Source organism: Saccopteryx bilineata, chromosome 12 (assembly GCF_036850765.1).
Source record: "Saccopteryx bilineata isolate mSacBil1 chromosome 12, mSacBil1_pri_phased_curated, whole genome shotgun sequence".
NCBI lineage: Eukaryota > Metazoa > Chordata > Mammalia > Chiroptera > Emballonuridae > Saccopteryx > Saccopteryx bilineata.
Window position 1 is genome coordinate 5700263 of NC_089501.1, and position 23029 is coordinate 5723291.

Sequence of the window (23029 nt, forward strand, 5' to 3'; positions counted from 1 at the left end):
GATGACAAATACAATATCAGAAATGAAGACCACAATAGAAGGAATTAAAAGCAAGATGGATGAAGCTGGGGATCGAATCAGCGAGTTGGAGGACAAGATGAACGAAGGCAGGGAAGCAGAGAAGAAAAAAGAAAAGAGACTCAAAAAGTCTGAGGAAATCCTAAGAGAGCTCTGTGACAACATGAACAGAAATAACATCTGCATCATAGGGGTTCTTGAAGAAAAAGAAAGAAACTTTATTCAATCAAATCATAGCTGAGAACTTCCCTAAATTGATGCAAAGAAGGGTCTCACAAGTTCAAGAAGCACGGAGAACTCCATTAAAGAGAAACCAAAAGAAACCTACACCAAGACACATCATAATTAAAATACCAAAGCTAAGCGATAAAGAGAAAATATTAAAAGCTGCTAGAGAAAAAAAGGCTGTCACCTACAAAGGAGCCCTCATAAGGATGAAATCCAACTTCTCAACAGAAACACTTGAGGCCAGAAGGGATTGGCAAGAAATATTCAAAGTAATGCAGAACAAGAGCCTACAACCAAGACTACTTTATCCAACAAGGCTATCATTTAAAATTGAAGGAGAAATAAAAAGCTTCCCAGACAAAAAAAAAAAAAAAAAACTCAAGGAATTCATTACAACCAAACCAATGCTGCAGGAACTGTTAAGGGGCCTGTTGTAAACAGATCAAAGTGGGAAAAGAATATAGCAAAAGAGGAATACAGTTTTAAAGAATAAAATGGCAATAAACAATTACATATCAATAATAACCTTAAATGTTAATGGATTAAATGATCATATCAAAAGACATAGGGTAGCTGCGTGGATAAGAAAACAGGACCCATACATATGCTGTCTACAAGAGACACACCTTAAAACAAAAGATGCACATAGACTGAAGATAAAAGGATGGAAAAAAATATTTCATGCAAATGGAAATGAAAAAAAAGCTGGGGTAGCAATACTTATATCAGACAAAATAGACTTTAAAACAAAGACTATAGTTAGAGATAAAGAAGGTCACTACATAATGATAAAGGGAGCAATCCAACAGGAAGATATAACCGTTATAAATATCTACGCACCTAATATAGGAGCACCTAAATATATAAAGCAGACTTTGATGGATTTAAAGGGCGAGATCAACAGCAATACCATAATAGTAGGGATTTCAATACCCCACTAACACGACTAGATAGATCCTCAAGAAAGAAAATTAGCCCTGGCCGGTTGGCTCAGCGGTAAAGCGTCGGCCTAGCGTGCGGAGGACCTGGGTTCGATTCCCGGCCAGGGCACACAGGAGAAGCGCCCATTTGCTTTTCCATCCCTCCGCCGTGCTTTCCTCTCTGTCTCTCTCTTCCCCTCCCGCAGCCAAGGCTCCATTGGAGCAAAGATGGCCTGGGCGCTGGGGATGGCTCTGTGGCCTCTGCCTCAGGCGCTAGAGTGGCTCTGGTCGCAACATGGCGACACCCAGGATGGGCAGAGCATCGCCCCCTGGTGGGCAGAGCGTCGCCCCTGGTGGGCGTGCCGGGTGGATCCCGGTCGGGCGCATGCAGGAGTCTGTCTGACTGTCTCTCCCTGTTTCCAGCTTCAGAAAAATGGAAAAGAAAGAAAATTAACAAAGAAACAGCAGACTTAAAGGACATACTAGATCAACTCAATTTAATAGATATCCTCAGAACCTTTCACCCTAAAACAGCAGAATATGCATTCTTTTCAAGTGCTCATGGTACATCCTCTAGAATAGACCACATGTTAGGGCACAAAAGCAGTCTCAACAAATTTAAGAAGATTGAAATCATATCAAGCACTTTCTCTGATCACAATGGCATGGAACTAGAAGTCAACCACAACAGAAAAACTGAAAAATACTCAAACACTTGGAAACTAAATGGCATGTTATTAAATAACGAATGGATAAACAATGGGATCAAAGAAGAAATTAAAAAATTCCTAGAAATGAATGATAATGAGCATACATCAACTCAAAATTTATGGGACACAGCAAAAGCAGTCCTAGAGGGAAGTTCATAGCACTACAGGCATTCCTTAAGAAGTTTGAAAAAGCTCAAATAAACAACATAAATCTTCATTTATAAGAACTAGAAAAAGAACAGCAAGTAAGGCCCAGAGATAGTAAAAGGAAGGAAATAATAAAGATCAGAGTGGAAATAAATGACATAGAGGGTAAAGAAACAATACAGAGGATCAATGAAACCAGGAGCTGGTTCTTTGAAAGGGTAAACAAGATCGATGAACCTTTAACGAGACTCACCAAGGAAAGAAGAGAGAGGACTCAAATAAATAAAATTAGAAACGAGAATGGAGAAATAATAACTGACACAACAGAATTACAAAATATTGTAAGAAAATACTATGAAGAACTGCATGCCAAAAAATTAAACAACCAAGGTGAAATGGACAAATTCCTTGAAACATATAATCTTTCAAAAATCAATCTGGAAGAATCAGAAAACCTAAACAGACCAATTACAACAAAAGAGATCGAAACAGTTATCAAAAAGCTCCCAAAAAACAAAACCCCTGGGCCCGATGGCTTCACTGGTGAATTCTACCAAATATTCAAAGAAGAACTAACTCTTATCCTTCTCAAGCTATTTCAAAAAATTCAAGAGGAGGGCCCCGGCCGGTTGGCTCAGCGGTAGAGCGTCGGCCTGGTGTGCAGGGGACCCGGGTTCGATTCCCGGCCAGGGCACATAGGAGAAGCGCCCATTTGCTTCTCCACCCCCAACCCCCTCCTTCCTCTCTGTCTCTCTCCTCCCCTCCCGCAGCCAAGGCTCCATTGGAGCAAAGATGGCCCGGGCGCTGGGGATGGCTCCTTGGCCTCTGCCCCAGGCGCTAGAGTGGCTCTGGTCGCAGCAGAGCAACGCCCCAGAGGGGCAGAGCATCGCCCTCTGGTGGGCAGAGCGTCGCCCCTGGTGGGTGTGCCGGGTGGATCCCGGTCGGGTGCATGCGGGAATCTGTCTGACTGTTTTTCCCCATTTCCAGCTTCAGAAAAATACAAAAAAAAAAAAAAATTCAAGAGGAGGAATACTTTCAAGTTCCTTTTATGAGGTGAGCATAATTCTGATCCAAAACCAGGCAAAGACAACACAAAGAAAGAAAATTATAGGCCAATATCCCTGATGAATTTAGATACTAAAATCCTCACAAAATATTAGCAAACTGGATCCAGCAATACATGAAGAAAATCATACATCATGATCAAGTGGAATTTATTCTGGGGAGGCAAGGATGGTACAACATTCATAAATCAATTAATGTGATTCACCACATAAACAAAAGGAAGGAGAAAAACTACATGATAATTTCAATAGATGCAGAAAAAGCATTTGATAAAATCTAGCCCCCATTTATGATCAAAACTCTTATCAAAGTGGGAGTACAGGGAACATACCTCAACATGATGAAGGCTATCTATGACAAACCCACAGCCAACATCATAATTAATGGACAAAAATTAAAGGCAATTCCCCTAATATCAGGAATAAGGCAGGGGTGTCCCCTTTCACCACTCTTATTCAACATAGTACTGGAAGTCCTAGCTACAGTAGTCAGACAAGAAAAAGAAATAAAAGGCATCCAAATTGTAAAAGAAGAAGTAAAACTATCATTATTTGCAGATGATATGATACTGTATATAGAAAACCCTAAAGTGTCACTCAAAAAACTACTTGACCTAATAAACAAATTCAGCAAGATGACAGGATATAAAATTAATGCACAGAAATTGGAGGCATTTTTATACATAAACAATGAACTGTCAGAAAGAGAAATTAAGGAAACAATCCCCTTCACTATTGCAACAACAAAAAATAAAGTACCTAGCAGTAAATTTAACCAAGGAGGTTAAAGACTTGTACTCAGAAAATTATAAAACATTATAAAAGAAATCAAGGAAGACACAAACAAGTGGAAGCATATACCTACTGTGCTCATGGTTAGGAAGAATAAACATCATTGAAATGTCTATATTACCCAAAGCAATTTATAAATTCAATGCAATACCAATTAAAATACCAATGACATACTTCAAAGATATAGAACACATATTCCAAAAATGTATATGGAACCAAAAAAGAACATGAATAGACTCAGCAATCTTGAAAATGAAGAATAAAGTGGGAAGTATCACACTTCCTGATATCAACCTATACTACGAGGCCATTGTACTAAAAACAGCTTGGTACTAGCATAAGAACAGGCATATAGATCAATGGAACAGAACAGAGAACCCAGAAATAAACCCACATGTTTATGGACAGTTGATATTTGACAAAGGAGGTAAGAGCATACAGTGGAGTAAAGACAGTCTCTTTAACAAATGGTGTTAGGAAAACTGGACAGCTACCTGCAAAAAAAAGGAAACTAGACCACCAACTTACACCATACACAAAAATAAACTCAAAATGGATAAAGGACTTAAATGTAAGTCGTGAAACCATAAGCATCTTAGAAGAAAACATAGGCAGTAAGCTCACCAACATCTATCATTGCAATATATTTGCTGATTTATCTGCACAGGCAAAAATGAAATAAAAGACAGGATAAACAAATGGGACTATATCAAACTATAGAGCTTTTGCACAGCTAAAGACAATATGAACAGAATAAAAAGACAAACCACACAATGGGAGAACATATTCAACAGTACATCTGATAAGGGGTTAATAACCAAAATTTATAAAGAACTTGTAAAACTCAACACCAGGAAGACAGACAATCCAATCAAAAAATGGGCACAAGAAATGAACAGACACTTCTCCAAAGAGGACATACAGATGGCCAATAGATGAAAATATGTTCAACATCACTAATCATTAGAGAAATGCAAATTAAAACCACAATGATATACCACCTCAAACCAGTCAGAATGGTGCTCATGAACAAAACAACACATAATAGGTGCTGGCGAGGATGTGGAGAAATGGGAACCTTCCTGCACTTCTCGTGGGGATGTAGACTGTTGCAGCCACTGTGGAAAACAGTGTGGAGATTCCTCAAAAAATTAGAAATGGAACTGCCCTTTGACCCAGCCATCCCACTTATAGGAATATATCCCAAGGACACCATATCACCGACTGAAAAAAAGAAATGCACCCCCATGTTTATGGCAGCATTGTTCACAATAGCGAAGATCTGGAAACAGCCCGAGTGTCCGTCAGTGGACGAGTAGATTAAAAAGGTGGTACATATACACAATGGAATACTATGGGGCTATGAAAAAGAAGGAAATATTACCTTTTGCAACAATATGGAGGGACCTGGAAACTATTATGTTGAGTGAAATAAGCCAGGCAAAGAAAGAAGAATATCTTATGACCTCACTCATCTGAGGAATCCAAGGAATAATGAGAACTGAGGAATGGAATTGAGACAGAGGAGGGATCAAAGGGACCAGAGGGAAAGAGGACAGAGGGAAAGGGGATGATAGGATGGAATAAACCTGAAGGGAAGGGGGGAGGGTATTGTGGGGAGGGGGGAAGGGAGATATTGAGGGGAATATGGGGGAGAGGGGAGGCATTCGGGATGACCCTAGAATCTATGTAAACACAATTAATTAAATAAAAATTAAATAAATAAAATGAAGAAAATGTTTATGAGCAGTTAGTTGGAAGCCCACTTGCAAAGTGAATTTAGGAAAAAATGGTAAGTGGTTAAAAGGGAATGGGGAGTAGGAACCATTTTTTCAAAAAATGGTATAAAAATGCTATAAAGGGGTATAAAGAAACAGGAGGGTAATTGAAGGGGAATATGAAATTGAGATACTTTCTAAGATGTGAGTTACCACAGCAGCCTCGCCGTGTGCTGATGGACAGGCGGCTACAGAAATGCAGGTGTTGGGGTTCTGGACAAAGAGAATTGTTTTGCATTTTTATTGAAATCGTAGCTTAATTATTTTTATGTTGATTAGTTTGTTGGGATTTTCTGTATTAAATTGAACCATATGAAATTACCAAGATGCTAAAATTTGGGGCCTACATAAACAGTACTTATGTAATTCTACCTAGAATTAGGATTTTTCTACTTTAACTTGGACAGTTTTAAATTTCTGTCATAGGTCTTTGTAATTTATATACATTTTAAATTTATAAACAATTTCAAATGTATCTAAAAGTCACAGTTATAGAACAAAGGACATTTTTTCTCCCCTAAACCCTTTGAGAGTAAGCTGCAGGCCTCATATCCTCCCTGTCTCTAGAATTTGAGTAGGTATAACCAGTAAAGAACATTCTCCTACAAAATCACAATACAATCTAGTAAAATCAGAAAATTATCATCAATACATTGCTACCAGCCAATTCTCTGGTGAAGCTATTGAAACCCCATTCAAGTTTTTAACAGTTGTTTCAATAATATCTTTAATCCCCAAAAGCTCTAATCTAACATCTCATGTTGCATTTAATTGTCATGTCCGTGTAGTCTCCTTCAATCTGGAGCAGTTCCCCCATCGTCCTTGATTTTTGTGACCATAATACTTTGAAAAATACATGCCACTTATTTTGTAGAATGGCCCTTGATTTGGGTTTGCCATGATTATCTTCAGGTTATGAATCTTTGGCAGTTTAGTAGCAGCCTTCAGAATAACCTCCTGTTACATCCTTATGAAGGCTCCTCCACATTGTATCAAAGTTGATTTTTGTGACCAAGAACTTATAGCAGAAGTGACCAGGTAATAAAAGTGATCTCTTGGGTCACTTGCTGTGGAAGAAGTAAGCTTCATATTGTAAGCAGCCCTGTGGATAGGCCCAAATGACAAGGAACTGAAGTGTCTAGCACAGGGATCCCCAAACTACGGCCTGCAGGCTGCATGCGGCCCCCTGAGGCCATTTATCTAGCCCCCGCACCTCTTCCAGAGGGGCACCTCTTTCATTGATGGTCAGTGAGAGGAGCACAGGATGCATCCACATCCTGTGGGCCTGGAGTACTGTATTCCGCAAAGCGCAGCAGCGCTCACGTACAGTACTACTTCCGGTGACGCGGGATCTGGAAGCGCGTCATATCACTTGTTACGGCTAGCAGTGACAAATATGGAACCAGACATTGACCATCTCATTAGCCAAAAGCAGGCCCATAGTTCCCATTGAAATACTGGTCAGTTTGTTGATTTAAATTTACTTGTTCTTTATTTTAAATATTGTATTTGTTCCCGTTTTTTTTTTTTTTACTTTAAAATAAGATATGTGCAGTGTGCATAGGGACTTATTCATAGTTTTTTTTTTTTTTTATAGTCCAGCCCTCCAACAGTCTGAGGGACAGTGAACTGGCCCCCTGTGTAAAAAGTTTGGGGGCCCCTGGTCTAGCAGTAGCCAGTGAGAAACTGAGGCCTCCCATCCATTTTGAGCTCGCTCGCTGTGGATTGTTCAGCCCCAATTAAACTTTCAGTGGACTGTTGCCTGACAGACAGCTTAACTTTGACCTTGTAAGAGACCTTGAACCAGAACCATCCAACTAAGCAACTCCCAGATTCCTGACTCCCAGAAACTGTGACATAATAAGTGTTTGTTGGCTGAAGGTGCCTAATAAATACAGGCAGGAATGTCGCAGAAGTGATGGTGGGTCCTTTTCATTGCATTCTGTCAGGCGACACATACTACTTCAGTTCATCCCATTCCTAATGATCTCTATTTCCATCCCTTGGTTAAAGTAGTATCTTCTGGGCAGTTGCTCTTTTTCCTTTTAATTAATAAATATTTTATGGGAGATACTTTGAAACTATGTAAATATCCTTTCATCAATCTTCCAATTTTTTCATTGATTAACTTTTTTCTGTATGAGTTCTTGGTTTCCTGTTTTATTCAATGGGGAATAATTTGTTGCTATCATTATTATTTTGATGTTCAAATTGTCCCAAATTTCACAAAAGTTCCTGTATCCTGGCTCCCGAGTTCTTAGGACATGTCCTCCTCATTTTTTGAGCACTTCCTTGATTCCTGGCACAAGATGTTCTAATCTCATCATGTTCTTGTGCTTGCCCTTGCCGTGAAATCAGTCATTTTTCTAAGGAGCTCTGGCTCCTTTTAGGGGAAAGTGGTATTAGAGCCAAGATCTGGACACTAGGTGTGCCTGTTGCCATTGTTGTGTTGCTGCTCCCAGGCCTGTTCACCGGGCAGACACACATTGCATATGCATACATATGTAAATATATGCAGACATGTGTGTGTAAATGTATGCATACGTATATGTATATACACATATATACTACATATGTATTTCATGTTATATAATATAAATGTATTTATAAATATCACATGGTAAATATACATGTATTTAAGTCCATAAGTTCATACTGACACCTCTGATTATAGGGTGCCCAGTGTTTTTTCTGTCTTCCTCCCTGTCCATATTAGTACTTTCTTCTCCAGCAGCAAGAAACTGGGCTTCTGTTACTCTTATTATATCTGTTTGTTTGGTTAATCCCCCCATCCATAATCAGTCTCCCATCACCACTGCATCTGCCTTTCCGAAATGTGGGTGTCCCCCACTCAGGCTCTGACTCCATTGCAGAGACACCTGCCTCATTCCTTTGGGCTGCAGGCTACCTCTTCACATGGATACCCACTCCCTCCTCTCCTTGCTCAGGCTCTAACGTACCTCCTCAGGCTGCCCCTACACACATGGATGCCCTCCTCGCTCACAGCCTTTAACCCCCCACCTGGATCAGTCCTCCCTTGGACGCCCTCCCGATGCTGCTTGGGCGCTGAGACCCCACATGCTGTCACAGGCTGTCTCTCCTTGCTCTGCTCTCTGTAATGGCTTTGGGGCTGACTTGTTCAGGGGCAGAAGGGGAAGAGCAGGGCTTTATGATTTTATAATGGATGTCAGCAGTGAAAGGGACATTCTGTTCCTCCACAGCTGACTTGTGAATTTCTTCTGCAGTGGTCGGTTCCAAATTTTTTGTTACACCAGAATATCTTACGAAGCTTGTTGAAATACAAATCCCAAAACGAAAAAAAGACAGCAAGAAAAACAGGGAGCAATCAGCATCCCTAAAAAATGGTTAAGTAGATTGTGGATAGGCATTCAGTTTTCATTTTGGACTTTTGGTCACTCTTTAAATTTTCTATTTATACTTTTGTTTATACTGATAATACTGACATTATGGGCTATGTTTTCTTTATAGTTTTCTATATTAAAAGCAAAATTAGTACTATTTTCTTTTTAAAGAGACACAAAATACAGAATTGAAGATCCTATTGCTAGAGATTCTGATTCCGTGCACTTGGGCTAAGGCCTGAGAATCTGTCCTTTCTAAAACTCTCCGTTGGCATGTAGTGGTCAGCCGGGCAGAGGAACACGTACTCTGCCTCCCACGGGTGTCCCCTCATCAGCTGTCCGAATGCCCACTGGGCAGTATACCCAACACTCCATCACAGACGAACACTGAGACGAAGCCACAGTCTGTCTTTCTGAAAACTCAGGGTAGTTAGGTTTTGTTTTGAAGGCTCATGATACTACTGATACCTCCTTTCAAAAGCCAGTTTTTTCTGATTCTTATTGTTAGAAAAAAGAAAAAAAGCCAACTCTGAGAAGATATAGTTAAGTACTCTTCAAAACTAACAGGGTCACTGAAAACAAGGAACAGATTCTACTGTCACCACCAAGAGGAACGGGACATGCTGTGTAAATGTAATGTTCTTGGATGGGATCCTCGAACAGAAAAAGGGTATTAGGTCAAAACTAAGTATGGACTTCAGTTAATAATAATGTAGCAATATCATTGGTTAATTACAACAAATATGGCATACTAGTGGAAGATGTTAGTAATAGGGGGAACTGGGTGTGGGATATGTGGGAACTCTCTATACTCTGCACAGTAATTCTATTGATCTAAAGTGGTTTTAAAATAAAAATATTATTGGAAACTAGAAACAAGATGCAAGTTGCAAGAGATGTAATGATGTGACATGGCAAACTCAAAGGTAGCCCTTCGTAAATCACCAGGGAAAGGCGAAAATACCGAAATGGGCATGAAGAATTTAGGTAGGGGTGTCACCACTTCCCCATGGCAGAGAAGACTTACAAATACTACTGTAACCCATTGATCTACGTTTCTAGGAATGACAGGCCATTGCTGCTGCTGTGGCAGGAAATTCAAGGACAGACAGGACAGATTGCTCACAAAGGTCACTGTGTAAATGTCTGAGAGATGACCAGTTACCCCGAGGAGAGTGGGGGCCTGCACACAGGCAGGGAGAGAGGATGATTCTGGGTGTCAATATCTGCCCTTTGAGAACAGCTCTTGTGTCCTTGATGTGCAACCTGGCCTTTATTGGCAGGGCAGACCTAGGGCTGTGTAGGATAACCAGCCCCAGTGGCCAATGGCTCCAAGCCAAGTGTTCTCTCATTAAACAACAGCTGAAATGGTCAAGTCATAAGCTACAAAACAGTGCAGCCAAATCCTGTTGGCCACTCCCCCGTGTTTGTAATAAAAACACAGCTGTCACAGAAAAGAACTGCATTTCATTTTATAAGAAGATAGATAATATGTTCTGCTGTTAGAAGTCATACAGTTTATAAATTGCACCCTAAATTAGAAGCATTTTACCTGTTTCAAGTCCATAAGTCATTCTGCTTTATTTTGCTAAAACCAAAACTTCTTTTAGAAACACAAATACATTTTTATTTTATAGTTCTCAGAGAGAATGTAAAACCCACTCTCATTTTATTGTACCTGGACCAGTAAAAATATTCATAGGTATGGCCAAAACATTAAACATTAAAATACTGTCACTTCCACTCATATATGTGCTTGTGGTAGACTGTCCCCTCTGTCTTGTGGACAACAAACATACATGTGCCCAGTTGCTGGGAGTGGCCCTTTCCCACTAGAACTGTCTAGGAATGGGTCACCTGGGGCCTGGCTGCCTGCTCCTCGGAAAAGCGAGAGAGGGCCAAAGCTGGATGTGCTCTGCTCCATGGCTAGCTCTGGTAGTCAGAGTCCTCTTGCAGAAAAAATAATCCACTCTAGGTAGATTAAACAGAATATGATTTATTATAGTAGTTTAAGGTGGTTTTCAGAATCACTGGAGGCCAAAGAAACAGACTGTAGACCAAGCTTCCAAGAACATTTCCCAAAACCATATGGCAAATTGTCGGAGTGGGTGCTGCATCTGCCTTGATCAGGAAGCTATCACAGCAGCTGTTGGCTGCAAACCCAGCCACCTCAGCCATACTCAGGAATCTGCCATTGCAGTGGCCAACTCAGAAACATGTCACCTTTGCCACAGTCAGCAAACTGCATACCGTACATCTTACTTTACATATGGCTCAGTTCCAAATCTTAACCTTCTGTAACACAAGTGGTGGGTACTACCCAAATCACATTCTGAACCTGAATTGCAAGGGAGTCTGGGTCATTGTATTTAGCTTTCAAGCTTCTGCACACTAGGAAGAGAGGTCAAGTGGATACTGAGAAGTCTAATCTGTTATCGGTCACAGTCTGCCCTGCCAGCTATCCAATTATCCATACGTACTCCTCTTGCTATAAGCAGAACCCACTCCTCTCCCTCCTAAATTATTATATTCTACTCAGTCCAGGATCTCTGGGTTTTGTGTAGCTATCTTTATCAAGTCCAGATGAGACTTCTCCTAATCTAGTGACCTATAAGCAAAAAGACTGCCTGTCTGCTCCCAACATATAATGACAAAGGGAAAGAAAAACTCTCATTCAGAAAGGGGAAGAATGGAAAACATACACCTGCCATTGGTATTAGCAGTGATCAAATTTCATTAGGGAAGAATGAGTAAAGCACCCTACTTGGATAGTGGAGTAAGGTCCTTTGTATACTAGCCATCTCCCATTAGCTACAATAAAAGCATGAGTGGGGCCCTAGCCGATTGGCTCAGCGGTAGAGCATCGGCCCATCATGTGGAAGTCCTGGGTTCAATTCCCAGTCAGGGCACACAGGAGAAGTGCCCATCTGCTTCTCCACCCTTCCCCCTCTCCTTTCTCTCTATCTCTCTGTTCCCCTCTGGCAGCCAAGGCTCCATTGGAGCAGAGTTGGCCTGGGCGCTGAGGACAGCTCCATGGCCTCCGCCTCAGGGGCTAGAATGGCTCCAGCCACAAGGGAGCAATGCCCCAGATGGGCAGAGTATTGCCCCCTGGTGGGCATGCCAAGTGGATTCCGGTTGGGCACATGCGGTAGTTTGTCTGACTGCCTCCCCGCTTCTAACTTTGGACAAAGAAAAAAAAAAGCATGGCTAGTAGGCAGTCATTTTTTTAGTGTCCTGAAGACTAGTTGTACTTCTGCCATAAAGACGCCACCTGATTAGCCAGATGCAGATGAACTACATGACTAAGGGATCTACCACCTTCTTCCCACGTTCCCCTCTGACAGGCTGTTAAAGCTCTTAAGTGTATTATATTGATCATACAGTCGACCCTCGCCATATCGCAGTTCACTTTTCATGGTCTCACTGTATCATGGATTTTAAAATTGTATATATCTAATTTTGTATTGTAGATTTTTTGCTATATTGTGGGATTTTGCAGTATATAGATATTTTTATATATTTATTATTTTAATTATTTTTGCAGTAAAATAAGCATTTTCTAACCTAAAAAATTGAAAACAATATAAAAAATATTAATTAAAACATATTAAAATAATATTACTGTATATTCACTGGTGAGTACCCATATAGAATTTTATATGTTGTTAAAATTACATAGGTTTGAGAGTATAGAAAATGTTTATGAGCATAGGAAGTGTTTATAAGAGTGTGGGAAAGGTTTATAAGAGTGTGGGGAGGATTTGTAAAGCCTTAAAATATATATAAATAATAAAATAAATATAAGGTCGCCACTTCTCAGATTTTCGACTATCACGTGGGGTTCTAGAACCTAACCCTGGCAATAGAGGGGGGATCACTGGTTTATATATAACCAATATAAATAAAGAGTTACTTTTTAAGAGCATGATGTTCCAACTCTAAATAAGAAATAGTAAATGTTACAATATGTTGTCTAGATTTATTGGCCCCATTACCCAGATGTTCATTAACTATACTTTTGTTTCAATATCTGCACAATAGAATGAACATTGTAACTGTGAGTTCACATGGCCTCATGGAAGATTGCAACACATATGTATTTCCCTTTCCTCAGCATTGTGTCTAAAGAATGCATATATTTATATATATATTAGTGTATATAGACATAATTATATATTACATATAGATGTATTACATAGTATACACATATGCTAATTTTTCATTTAGTGGATCTGATGACAAATGAATCTTCACAAGATAGAGTTTAGCAGCCTTAGACTTTACAGCTGCACAGATTTCTCTGAGATATAAGTCATTTGTACTTTCCTCTGTAAATAATTGTTCTGTGTTTTGATGTTGCTTAGCTTAGGCATAAAATCCTCAACTTCTGTAAGATTGCATGCCTTTCATGGCCATGGCTGCCTGACAGGCTGGGGGCAGGGAAGTGTTTGAGAAACACACACTAAGGGTTTTGCTGTCCTCAACCTCTCTCCATAACCAAAATGCCACCTACCTATTCCTCTCCTATCAAAATCTCTACAGACTTATTCTGCTCTAAGACATTGAGATCCTGTTGCTTAGCCTTTGAAGAGCCTTATATACATCCCTGGTCTGCAAGGTTATACATTTTCTGTTCCAACATCACAGATTTTTTTTTTCTTATCACCCCTTTTGCTCCTTTTAATGGTAGTTTATTTAGGGACTGGCACTATTGTTATTTTGTTTTAATGAATTGTAACCTGCCTATAAAATCTGTAACCTCCCTCTCAGTGTCTGTGCTGGAGGACACTCCAGTCATCCCGAAAGAATAGTAGCTGTTGAAAGGATTTTGGAAATGTTTGCATTTGAAGGAATCAGATATGTTTACTATTTTGTGTCATGTTCATTTGATCTTAGTGGCAGAATGAGACTAACATAATTGGACTTTGTTGGGGATCATGTATTAGATTCATAGCATTTTGTGTGTATATAGAATTGTGTCTTCTCACAGGAGTAAAAAGGTGAATATCTTTATCTTACGGTGTTTAGAATGTCACCAGAAGCTAATAACATGGTTTAATATCCCAGTCATGGATAAGTGCTTGCCCCTCCAGCCTCTCACCTTTACTGTGTGGTATCATATATATATATATTTACCTGAAGACATAAGAGTTCCCTCAGAGGCATCCCCAGTGCAATTGGGCAGCAAATAACACTGAGTGCTTACCCAGTTTCCAACACTGAAATTGGAGGGACGGGGTGTATTAACAGCAAATACAGGCAGAGCCTCCTGTCTGGGATCCCAGAATATGAGGAATGTATTTTACCTTTTGTTTTGTTTTATTGGAGATGGTTTGCAGATTGATACTTTCCTCTTGATTTCAGCCCATTTAGTAAATTTGTTAACCTCTCTGAGTCATTATTTTCTCACCCCTAACTCACCCTGCCTGCTTCATCCCTGTTTTTGAGCCCTTTTGATAGCTCTGCCCCCTAGAAAGCACCACCTGTGGGTTGTCTAGGAAAGGATCGCAAGGGAAGGGCCTCTGGTGGGAAGTATTGGCTTCCCCGAAGTCTAGAGTATTCCAGTCATACTGAATTCAGGTTCTGCATTTAGAAACCCAAGGTAAAATCATCTTCCTCAACCACACCTCAGTCATTCATTCAGTGAATCATTATTGAGCACTTACTATGTGTCAGGTGCTCTTCTGAGCATTGGGGATGAAGGGCTGACAGAGAATAAGTTCCCAGCCAAGTAAGCACACACAAATAAAAGATTGGACAGCAATAAACACTGGGCACAAGCATATCATATTAGGGTAATGGGCTTAGAAAGATACAGAAGTAACCAGAATTTCTGAGGAAAAAATAACAGGAAAGTGGTTCTAAAACAGTCTGTCCAGTAGAACTTTGCATGGCGATAGAAATGTTCCATATCTGCAATGTCTAATACAGTGACCATTAGCCGCCTGTAGCTACCAGGCACTTAAAATGTGGCTAGTGATGCTGAGGAACTAATTTTAAATTTAATTTAATTTTAATTAATTTAAACAAATTTAAATAGCCACATGTGGCTAATGGCTACCACATTGGACAGGTGCAGTTTGAGAGCTGCATATTAGACTTAGGTATCTACATTTGTGCAAGAAATGTGACTAATATGCAGCATTAGCTTGATTTTTCAACATGAAGAAGCAAACATGTCCTCACTATATCGTCTTGGTAGAATAGATTCATGACTAGACTTGAGTGTATGATTAACTTGTTGCAAAGATACAAGCAACCTAACAAGGAGACTATAGAGAAGCAATGGATGGTCACACACATAGAACATGTTAGAATGGCATCCACAACCTAAGGGCTAAAGGCCCTGAGAAATATTAAAGGCTAGAAAGAAAGAAAATCATTCCACGGCAATGTGCACCATAGGCCCCTCTCCCAGGTAGATGATAATGGTTATTCCTAATAGAAATTACAAAACTGGCAGAAAGACACACAGACTAGTAATAAAGGGCTAGTGCTATTCAAGCATTTGCTGAAGTTTTGTTCCACTGAAACCAGAGCACCTGACCAATGTGAACATGCCCTAATTATAGCTTTCTCCTAGAAGGCAGAGAAAGGAATGAGGAATGTGACCTAATGATGACCATCATTTGCAAACAAAGGAGATGGTCAAGATCTCCAGTAAGATCTTCTTCAGCTACAATATTCTTTTGATTCTGTGACTCAGTCATGACCACCAATGATTTGATGAGGTGAAAACTCATGTTGTAAGAAAACTTGGGAATATATAGTAGCAACAGAATGAACCACTGGAAGGGAGGTACAGTGTGTCCGTAAAGTCATGGTGCACTTTGACCGGTCACAGGAAAGCAACAAAAGATGATAGAAATGTGAAATCTGCACCAAATAAAAGGAAAACTCTCCCAGTTTCATACCTATTCAGTGCAGTTCGATGTAGTCTCACACACAGATTTTTTTAGGGCTCCTTAGGTAGCTATCCTGTATACAGACTCGTCACTGACTGATGGCCTACCAGAACGGGGTTTCTCCACCAAACTGCCGGTTTCCTTCAACTGCTTATCCCACCGAGTAATGTTATTCCTATGTGGTGGCACTTCATTATAAATGCGCTGATATTCACGTTGCACTTTGGTCACGGATTCGAATTTAGCGAGCCACAGTTCACACTAAACTTTCCTCTGTACCATCCACATCTTGACTGGCATGGCCGTGGGCTGCTCCACTGTATACACGGTGTTATGTCATCATCTGCGCATGCGCACATGCTGCCTCATCATTCTACAGAAACTGGGAGGGTTTTCCTTTTATTTGGTGCAGATTTCACATTTCTATTGTCTTTTGTTGCTTTCCTGTGACCGGTCAAAAGTGCACCATGACTTTACAGACACACTGTATATTGTGTCTAGAACCAGTATTAAATTTTCTGGAAATGCCAGTTAGGGTTTGATGTATGCCAAAATGCTAATGATAGGAAAAGTATGAGATTTTAACATATGAAAAGTATTACTTATAAAAGTTTTGAAATTATACAAATATTGGCCCTGGCCGGTTGGCTAAGTGGTAGAGCGTCGGCCTGGTGTGCAGGAGTCCCAGGTTCGATTCCCAGCCAGGGCACACAGGAGAAGCGCCCATCTGCTTCTTCACCCCTCCCCCTCTCCTTCCTCTCTATCTCTCTCTTCCCCTCCCGCAGCCAAGGCTCCATTGGAGCAAAGTTGGCCCGGGTGCTGAGGATGGCTCTATGGCCTCTGCCTCAGGTGCTAGAATGGCTCTGGTTGCAACAGAGCAATGCCTCAGATGGGCAGAGCATCGCCCCCTGGTGAGCATGCCGGGTGGATCCCGGTCGGGCGCATGTGGGAGTCTGTCTGGCTGCCTCCCCATTTCCAACTTCGGAAGGGTACAAAAAAAAAAAAAAAGAAGTTATACAAATATTGCCTAGTTTTTCTATCACTGACTACAAATCATCATGACATTACTAAATTCAGAAGCCAGTTCAGTCTGATCAATTAATATTTCCTTGTGAAACCAACATACATTTATTGGGTATACATCAGAAGAAAACCTCAGGAGTTGAACTTTAAAAGGGACTCAAACATCAGTTCTGCATCCAAGTATAAGATACAGTTATTATCAGACATGGGCAGATTTTAACCAAGTGAGTAATGCCACATTTAAGAAAAAGCATAAAAGTGCACCAATGAGATTTTCATTAAAAGCATGTGGTGTGTCTAATGGATCCCTTCCTTGAAGTGTTGCTCTTCTGTGGATGGGACCTGTGGTTAAGGCCAAGTGCCATCCAGCCTCGGTGTCTGAGAGTACCTGGCAACGTGGGTTAAGCAGCTCATAGAGGAACTGGCAAATACATTATTCTAAATAAGACTATAACATTCCTTGAGGGGAAGTCCAGATCTCTCCTTAAAGATGGAACTAGGTTTTGTAGATAAAAAGAAATGAGCCTGCAAATTTGAAATTCTAATATTTTATCTCCAGAAGTACAACCAGCATTTGAATCAGGGGCAGTAGATCTTATGCCTTTTGGGCTATAAGGAGAAGTTGGAAAAAAATAATCTCGCCACTGTTTATGGTCAGGAGAGAAATGTGATTCATTTTTTTCCCCACCATGAAAGTCCAGTAATAAGCCTACTCTCTTTACTAGAATGAATAAAGAACGTAGTCTCATAATTTCCACATCACTTAGTGTTTAAATACTGTTGTTTTTCATCCAGAAACAGATGCCATCTAAGCCAGTGGTCCCCAACCTTTTTTGGGCCACGGACCGGTTTAATGTCAGAAAATATTTCATGGACCGGCCTTTAGGGTGGGACGGAAAAATGTATCACGTGACCGAGACAAGCGTCAAGAGTGTGAGTCTTAGACAGATGTAACAGAGGAAATCTGATCATTTTTAAAATTAAAACATCGTTCAGACTTAAATATAAATAAAACAAAAATAATGTATATTATTTATTCTTTCTTTGCGGACCGCTACCGGTCCGGCCCGGGGGTTGGGGACCACTGATCTAAGCTAATGAAAGACAATTCTATGTAGCATTGGAAATGTTATTGGATTTACCTCTATCTCTGTCCATTGCCTTCAGAGACAAAGTGGCAGCCATCAATCAGCCCCTTCTGAGGGTCTTGGATGCTTTTATATTTCTTCCTCACCTTGCATATGTGTGAGCCAATGGGGAAATAATTAGGACTTGTGTGGGGAATCTAATATTGTTGCTTATCTTTACAATTAAATGTTAAATTATGCATTCTTAATGTAGGGTTAGTGATAGTATGTCATTTAAAAGGAAAGCTCTTGCTTAAAAGTATTCAAGTCTGTCCATTGTCAACAAATAAGATTTTAGGTGGCATTTTAGATCATTTTGGTCTCCTTAGATCAAAGATTCTTGAACTTTACCAAGTATCGAAATTACCTGGAGGACGCGTTATATCTTTGCTGCTCCTCACCCACCCTCAGGGTATCTGATTCAGTAGGTCTGGACTAGTCCTGAGAATTTATATTTCTAACAAGTTTTTAGGAGATGCTAATGTGGCTGGTCTGGGAACTACAGTTGGAGAACCGTAACCTTGAGTTTATGGAAACTTGTTCTGATTATGATATGTCTTTCTTTCTAGCCCAAATCTGTTAATAAACATTTTAACCTTACAATTTTGTTGTTTAATATAGGCTTTGAATCTAGAAGAATAAAAAGGACAAAGGGGCAGTTGATGCTTTTTTCGACTCCCTGCCTTGTTTTGAAACTGTAGTGAGGTGGTGTCAGAGCCCTGCACGTACCTGCCACTTAGCCCAGGACCCAGTTAAGGCTAATGTTTGGCATTTCATATTTAGAGTGTTTGTAGTGGTTTCCCATTCCTCCACACAGCAGTGACGCGGTTTGCTGAGGACTAGGGTGAGGTCTCCTGACTGACTTACTGAAACCAAGGTCTTGGATGTGGAAGTGGCTGTCTGTGGCCCTATTTGTGGTTGTCCCAGCCCTACATCATCAGACAGTCACTGGGTCCTGGGCCTGGTACTTCCCACGGCCTGCCTGCCCATGTCTTTAGCTAACGATTTTGGGTTTTGGTTGGGTTTTTTTTTGTATTTTTCTGAAGCCGGAAACGGGGAGGCAGTCAGACAGACTCCCGCATGCGCCCGACCGGGATCCACCCGGCATGCCCACCAGGGAGTGATACTCTGCTCATCTGGGGCATCACTCTGTTGCAACCAGAGCCATTCTAGCACCTGAGGCAGAGGCCACAGAGCCATCCTCAGTGCCCGGGCCAACTTTGCTCCAGTGAAGCCTTGGAACCTTGGCTGCGGGAGGGGAAGAGAGAGACAGAGAGGAAAGAGAGGGGGAGGGGTGGAGAAGCAGATGGGCGCTTCTCCTGTGTGCCCTGGCTGGGAATCGAACCTGGGACTTCTGCACGCCAGGCCGATGCTCTACCACTGAGCCAACTGGCCAGGGCCCTTTTAGCTAAGGATTTTGAATGACAAAGCAATGACTTGGTGACAGCATTTTCCCTTGTCAGCTACATTAAGGTTTAGTTCCTAGATGGTATTTTCCTCCATCTGTTGATGTCTGGTGTGATTTCAGCCAGAGAGGATTCATTAATACACAAGGAGTTCTGGGCAGAGATCTGGCTTCAAAGACAAGACAGAAACCATTAGTCCCATTTAAAAGTTGGCATTAAATGTCTCATCTGTAAAATGGAGAGGATAATCCATGTGCTTCCTGCCTAGAAGATGGGTGTGAAAATTAAGGAAGATAACGTGTGGAAGGGGTGTGAGAAGGAGGAGCACTCGGCCAGTGAGGACGGTATTGTTCAGGAGAAGTTGCTGTGGCTGGTGCTTGGATGGATGGCTGGCGCCTGGATGGCTGGCTGGCGCTTGGATGGGTGGCTGGCACTTGGATGGATGGCTGGCGCTTGGATGGATGGCTGGCGCTTGGATGGCAATCTCTAAAAACACCAATGGAGCCTTTCTAAAGGTCAGGTTAAATGGTTTGACTCTGAATATTGTCAACCATGAAAGGATTCTAGCTTCTCACTTTGAATTATGTAAATGACTGTAGAGTTGCTATGTTTTCAAGGAAGATTGACAAGAGTTTATAAATTAATCATCCTAGTCTTTCACCATTGTAGTGTGTCAGCCAGTATTTCAACGGCGGTAACCTGTGTGTTTTGAGGAAGAGCATGGCCTTGCTGGTGTGCAGACAGGCTCGGGATCTCAGCACCCTTCCACCTGAGCCATTAACTTTTTTTCTTTAACTTTGAGTAAATCATTTTATCCTTTGGTTTTTGTTTACTTAAACAAGGCTAGAGTTCTAAGATAGTGTGAATTTTCAGAGTGCTTTGAAGAATATTGAGTATTTCATAAACTATATACAAAATATGAGTTGAATTATATTACCCTGAGGTGCAAACAGTCGAGGTTAGCTCCAGAGGTCCCAGCTAACCAGATAGCCGGCATCCCGGAGGTCCTGCTGCTGCCTCTGATAAGATGCACATGAGCAGGCCCTGGCCGGTTGGCTCAGCGGTAGAGCGTCGGCCTGGCGTGCGGGGGACCCGGGTTCGATTCCCAGCCAGGGCACATAGGAGAAGCGCCCATTTGCTTCTCCACCCCCACCCCCTCCTTCCTCTCTGTCTCTCTCTTCCCCTCCCGCAGCCAAGGCTCCATTGGAGCAAAGATGGCCCGGGCACTGGGGATGGCTCCTTGGCCTCTGCCCCAGGTGCTAGAGTGACTCTGGTTGCGGCAGAGCGACGCCCCGGAGGGGCAGAGCATCGCCCCTGGTGGGCGTGCCGGGTGGATCCCGGTCGGGCGCATGCGGGAGTCTGTCTGACTGTCTCTCCCCGTTTCCAGTTTCAGAAAAAATACAAAAAAAAAAAAAAAAAAGGCACATGAGCAGAGCTGGGTCCCAGCCCAGCAGAATAGGTTCTGCAGATGTTCTCCCTGTGTCATCTTGGTGCCCTGGTATGGAGAGCTCCCTCCACTTGGCAAGGCCAGCCCTGGGCTGCGTGGTTGAGTGTGTTGTCATTGAGCTCCCAGTCCCTCCCAGTGTCTTTTTAGACTCCTATCCTCCCCACCAGTGGCCTCTCTGTGACCTCCCACCCATTGTGCACACAGTCACTCTGCCTCATGCCTGACTGGGTTGACTCACCCCTTGAGGACTTGCCTCCAGCTAAGAATGTAATAACTAGGAGGTACTCAACCTTCCTTGGGTAGAGAGTGTTTCTGACACTGGCTACATTTTGATAGAGCCTTTCTGAAGACAGCGCCTGTCCCAAGGGGTAGATGACAATTTAAAGCACTACAGCAGCCTAGGTGGGTTGGGAATGGAGGGGTATTTTTGAGTGGAGAGATTCTTGGGTGCTTTTCGATCATCTCCGAAGTAAGGAAGGAAGGAAGGAAGGAAGGAAGGAAGCTGTATGTGACAGATCCCCAATCCAATGTCCTAAAGCAGGAGTCGGGAACCTTTTTGGCTGAGAGAGCCATGAATGCCACATATTTTAAAATGTAATTCCATGAGAGCCATACAACAACCCGTGTACATTACACGTTTGTTATCCAATAAAAATTTGATGTTTTCCCGGAAGACAGCTGTGATTGGCTCCAGCCACCCGCAACCATGAACATGAGTGGTAGGAAATGAATGGATTGTAATACATGAGAATGTTTTATATTTCTAACATTATTTTTTTAATTAAAGATTTGTCTGCAAACCAGATGCAGCCATCAAAAGAGCCACATCTGGCTCATGAGCCATAGATTCCCAACCCCTGTCCTAAAGCCTGAGGCCCAATGTGTTTCAGAATTCAGAATTTGGGGCATGTTAGCATACCAAGATGGTACATACGCCTTATAATAATATCCCCAGAGTGATGTGTGGTCTTGTTTGATAAGTAAACACGTTAATATTCACATGAAGTGGGACGAGTACCACCAGTTCTTGTTAGGATGTGCCTCCAGTGAGCTTCAGTTGGCTCAGGTTTTACCAGCAAGGTAACATTAGATTGTTAAAGCTTTTAGGATTTCAGAATTGCAGATAAGGAATTATGCACCGATAGTTCTTAGCAATGGTTCACATTTACTGAGCACTTATACTGTGCCAGGCAGTATACTAAGTGAGGACTTTATACAGATAAACTCATTTACCCCTTTCGTCAACGTGTGAAGTAGGAATGATCTACTTCACTGATTCCTACTAAATCTTCCTTTAAAAACTATTGATAACTTCTAGAACCAACAAATGAATTTAGTAAAGTTGTGGGATACATCAATATAAAAAAATATTACTGAGTACCTACCACGTGGCCAGGAACAGATTGTCTGTACAGCCCCCCACCTAGTTTCTCGAGTCACAGGAGGGGGGCGGATGGGTGCGCAGATATGGGGGTGCTCACAGCAGTGGGAACAGGTGAGAGACGCCTGCCCAGCCTGTGCTTCCGTGAGGGCCCCGGGTGGGTGCTGGTCCAGCTCTGTTCTCTAGTCAGAGGAGGAAGCCAGCCAAAAGGGGTCACAGGAGCCCCCTTGTCACCATAGCCCCTTACCACTCAGTCCGCATGTTCAAGGTCAGTAGCTCTCAAACGCTTTGGGATCATGGTTCCCTGTGGTCTGTTACTTTAATTTATTTAATGTAGCGCTCTCCTCTCTTGTCTTTTATAGAACGCCCATCTCAGCCTTCTCACAGGATAACATCTATGAAGTTCAGCCTCCAAGAGTAGACAGAAAATCTACAGAGATCTTCCAGGCCCACATCCAGGCCAGCCAAGGTATCATGCAACCCCTCGGGAAAGAGGACACCTCCGTGTACCGGGAATACATCAGAAACCGGTACCTGTGAGGAGAGAGCAGGACCTCGTGGTCGCCCCAAGGGGGACCAACAAAGTCCGTTTGCTTCTGTGTAATCTGCTTTGTCTCAGATAACAAGGGTGATTTCCTGTCAGTCTTTGACATCTGAAGTTTTTTTTTCTCTTTTTGAAACTGGTGAACTATACATTATAGCTAATAAAGAAATGACAATA

The 23029-nt window shown here is 41.8% G+C and overlaps 1 protein-coding gene and 1 non-coding gene across 5 annotated transcripts in view; both read left to right on the plus strand.

Moving 5' to 3' along the window:
- The window catches only part of FIG4 (FIG4 phosphoinositide 5-phosphatase), a 137393-nt gene extending 114364 nt beyond the window's left edge, over window positions 1–23029 (plus strand). For all 4 annotated transcript variants that reach the window (XM_066247846.1, XM_066247847.1, XM_066247849.1 and 1 more), the window contains one exon: window positions 22671–23029. In XM_066247846.1, coding sequence (XP_066103943.1) covers window positions 22671–22848 — 178 coding nt within the window. In that variant the 3' untranslated portion in view covers window positions 22849–23029. The remainder of the gene's footprint in view (window positions 1–22670) is intronic.
- On the plus strand, window positions 11853–11928 carry TRNAD-AUC (transfer RNA aspartic acid (anticodon AUC)). The gene has a single exon. It is a non-coding gene; the product is annotated as a tRNA-Asp (tRNA).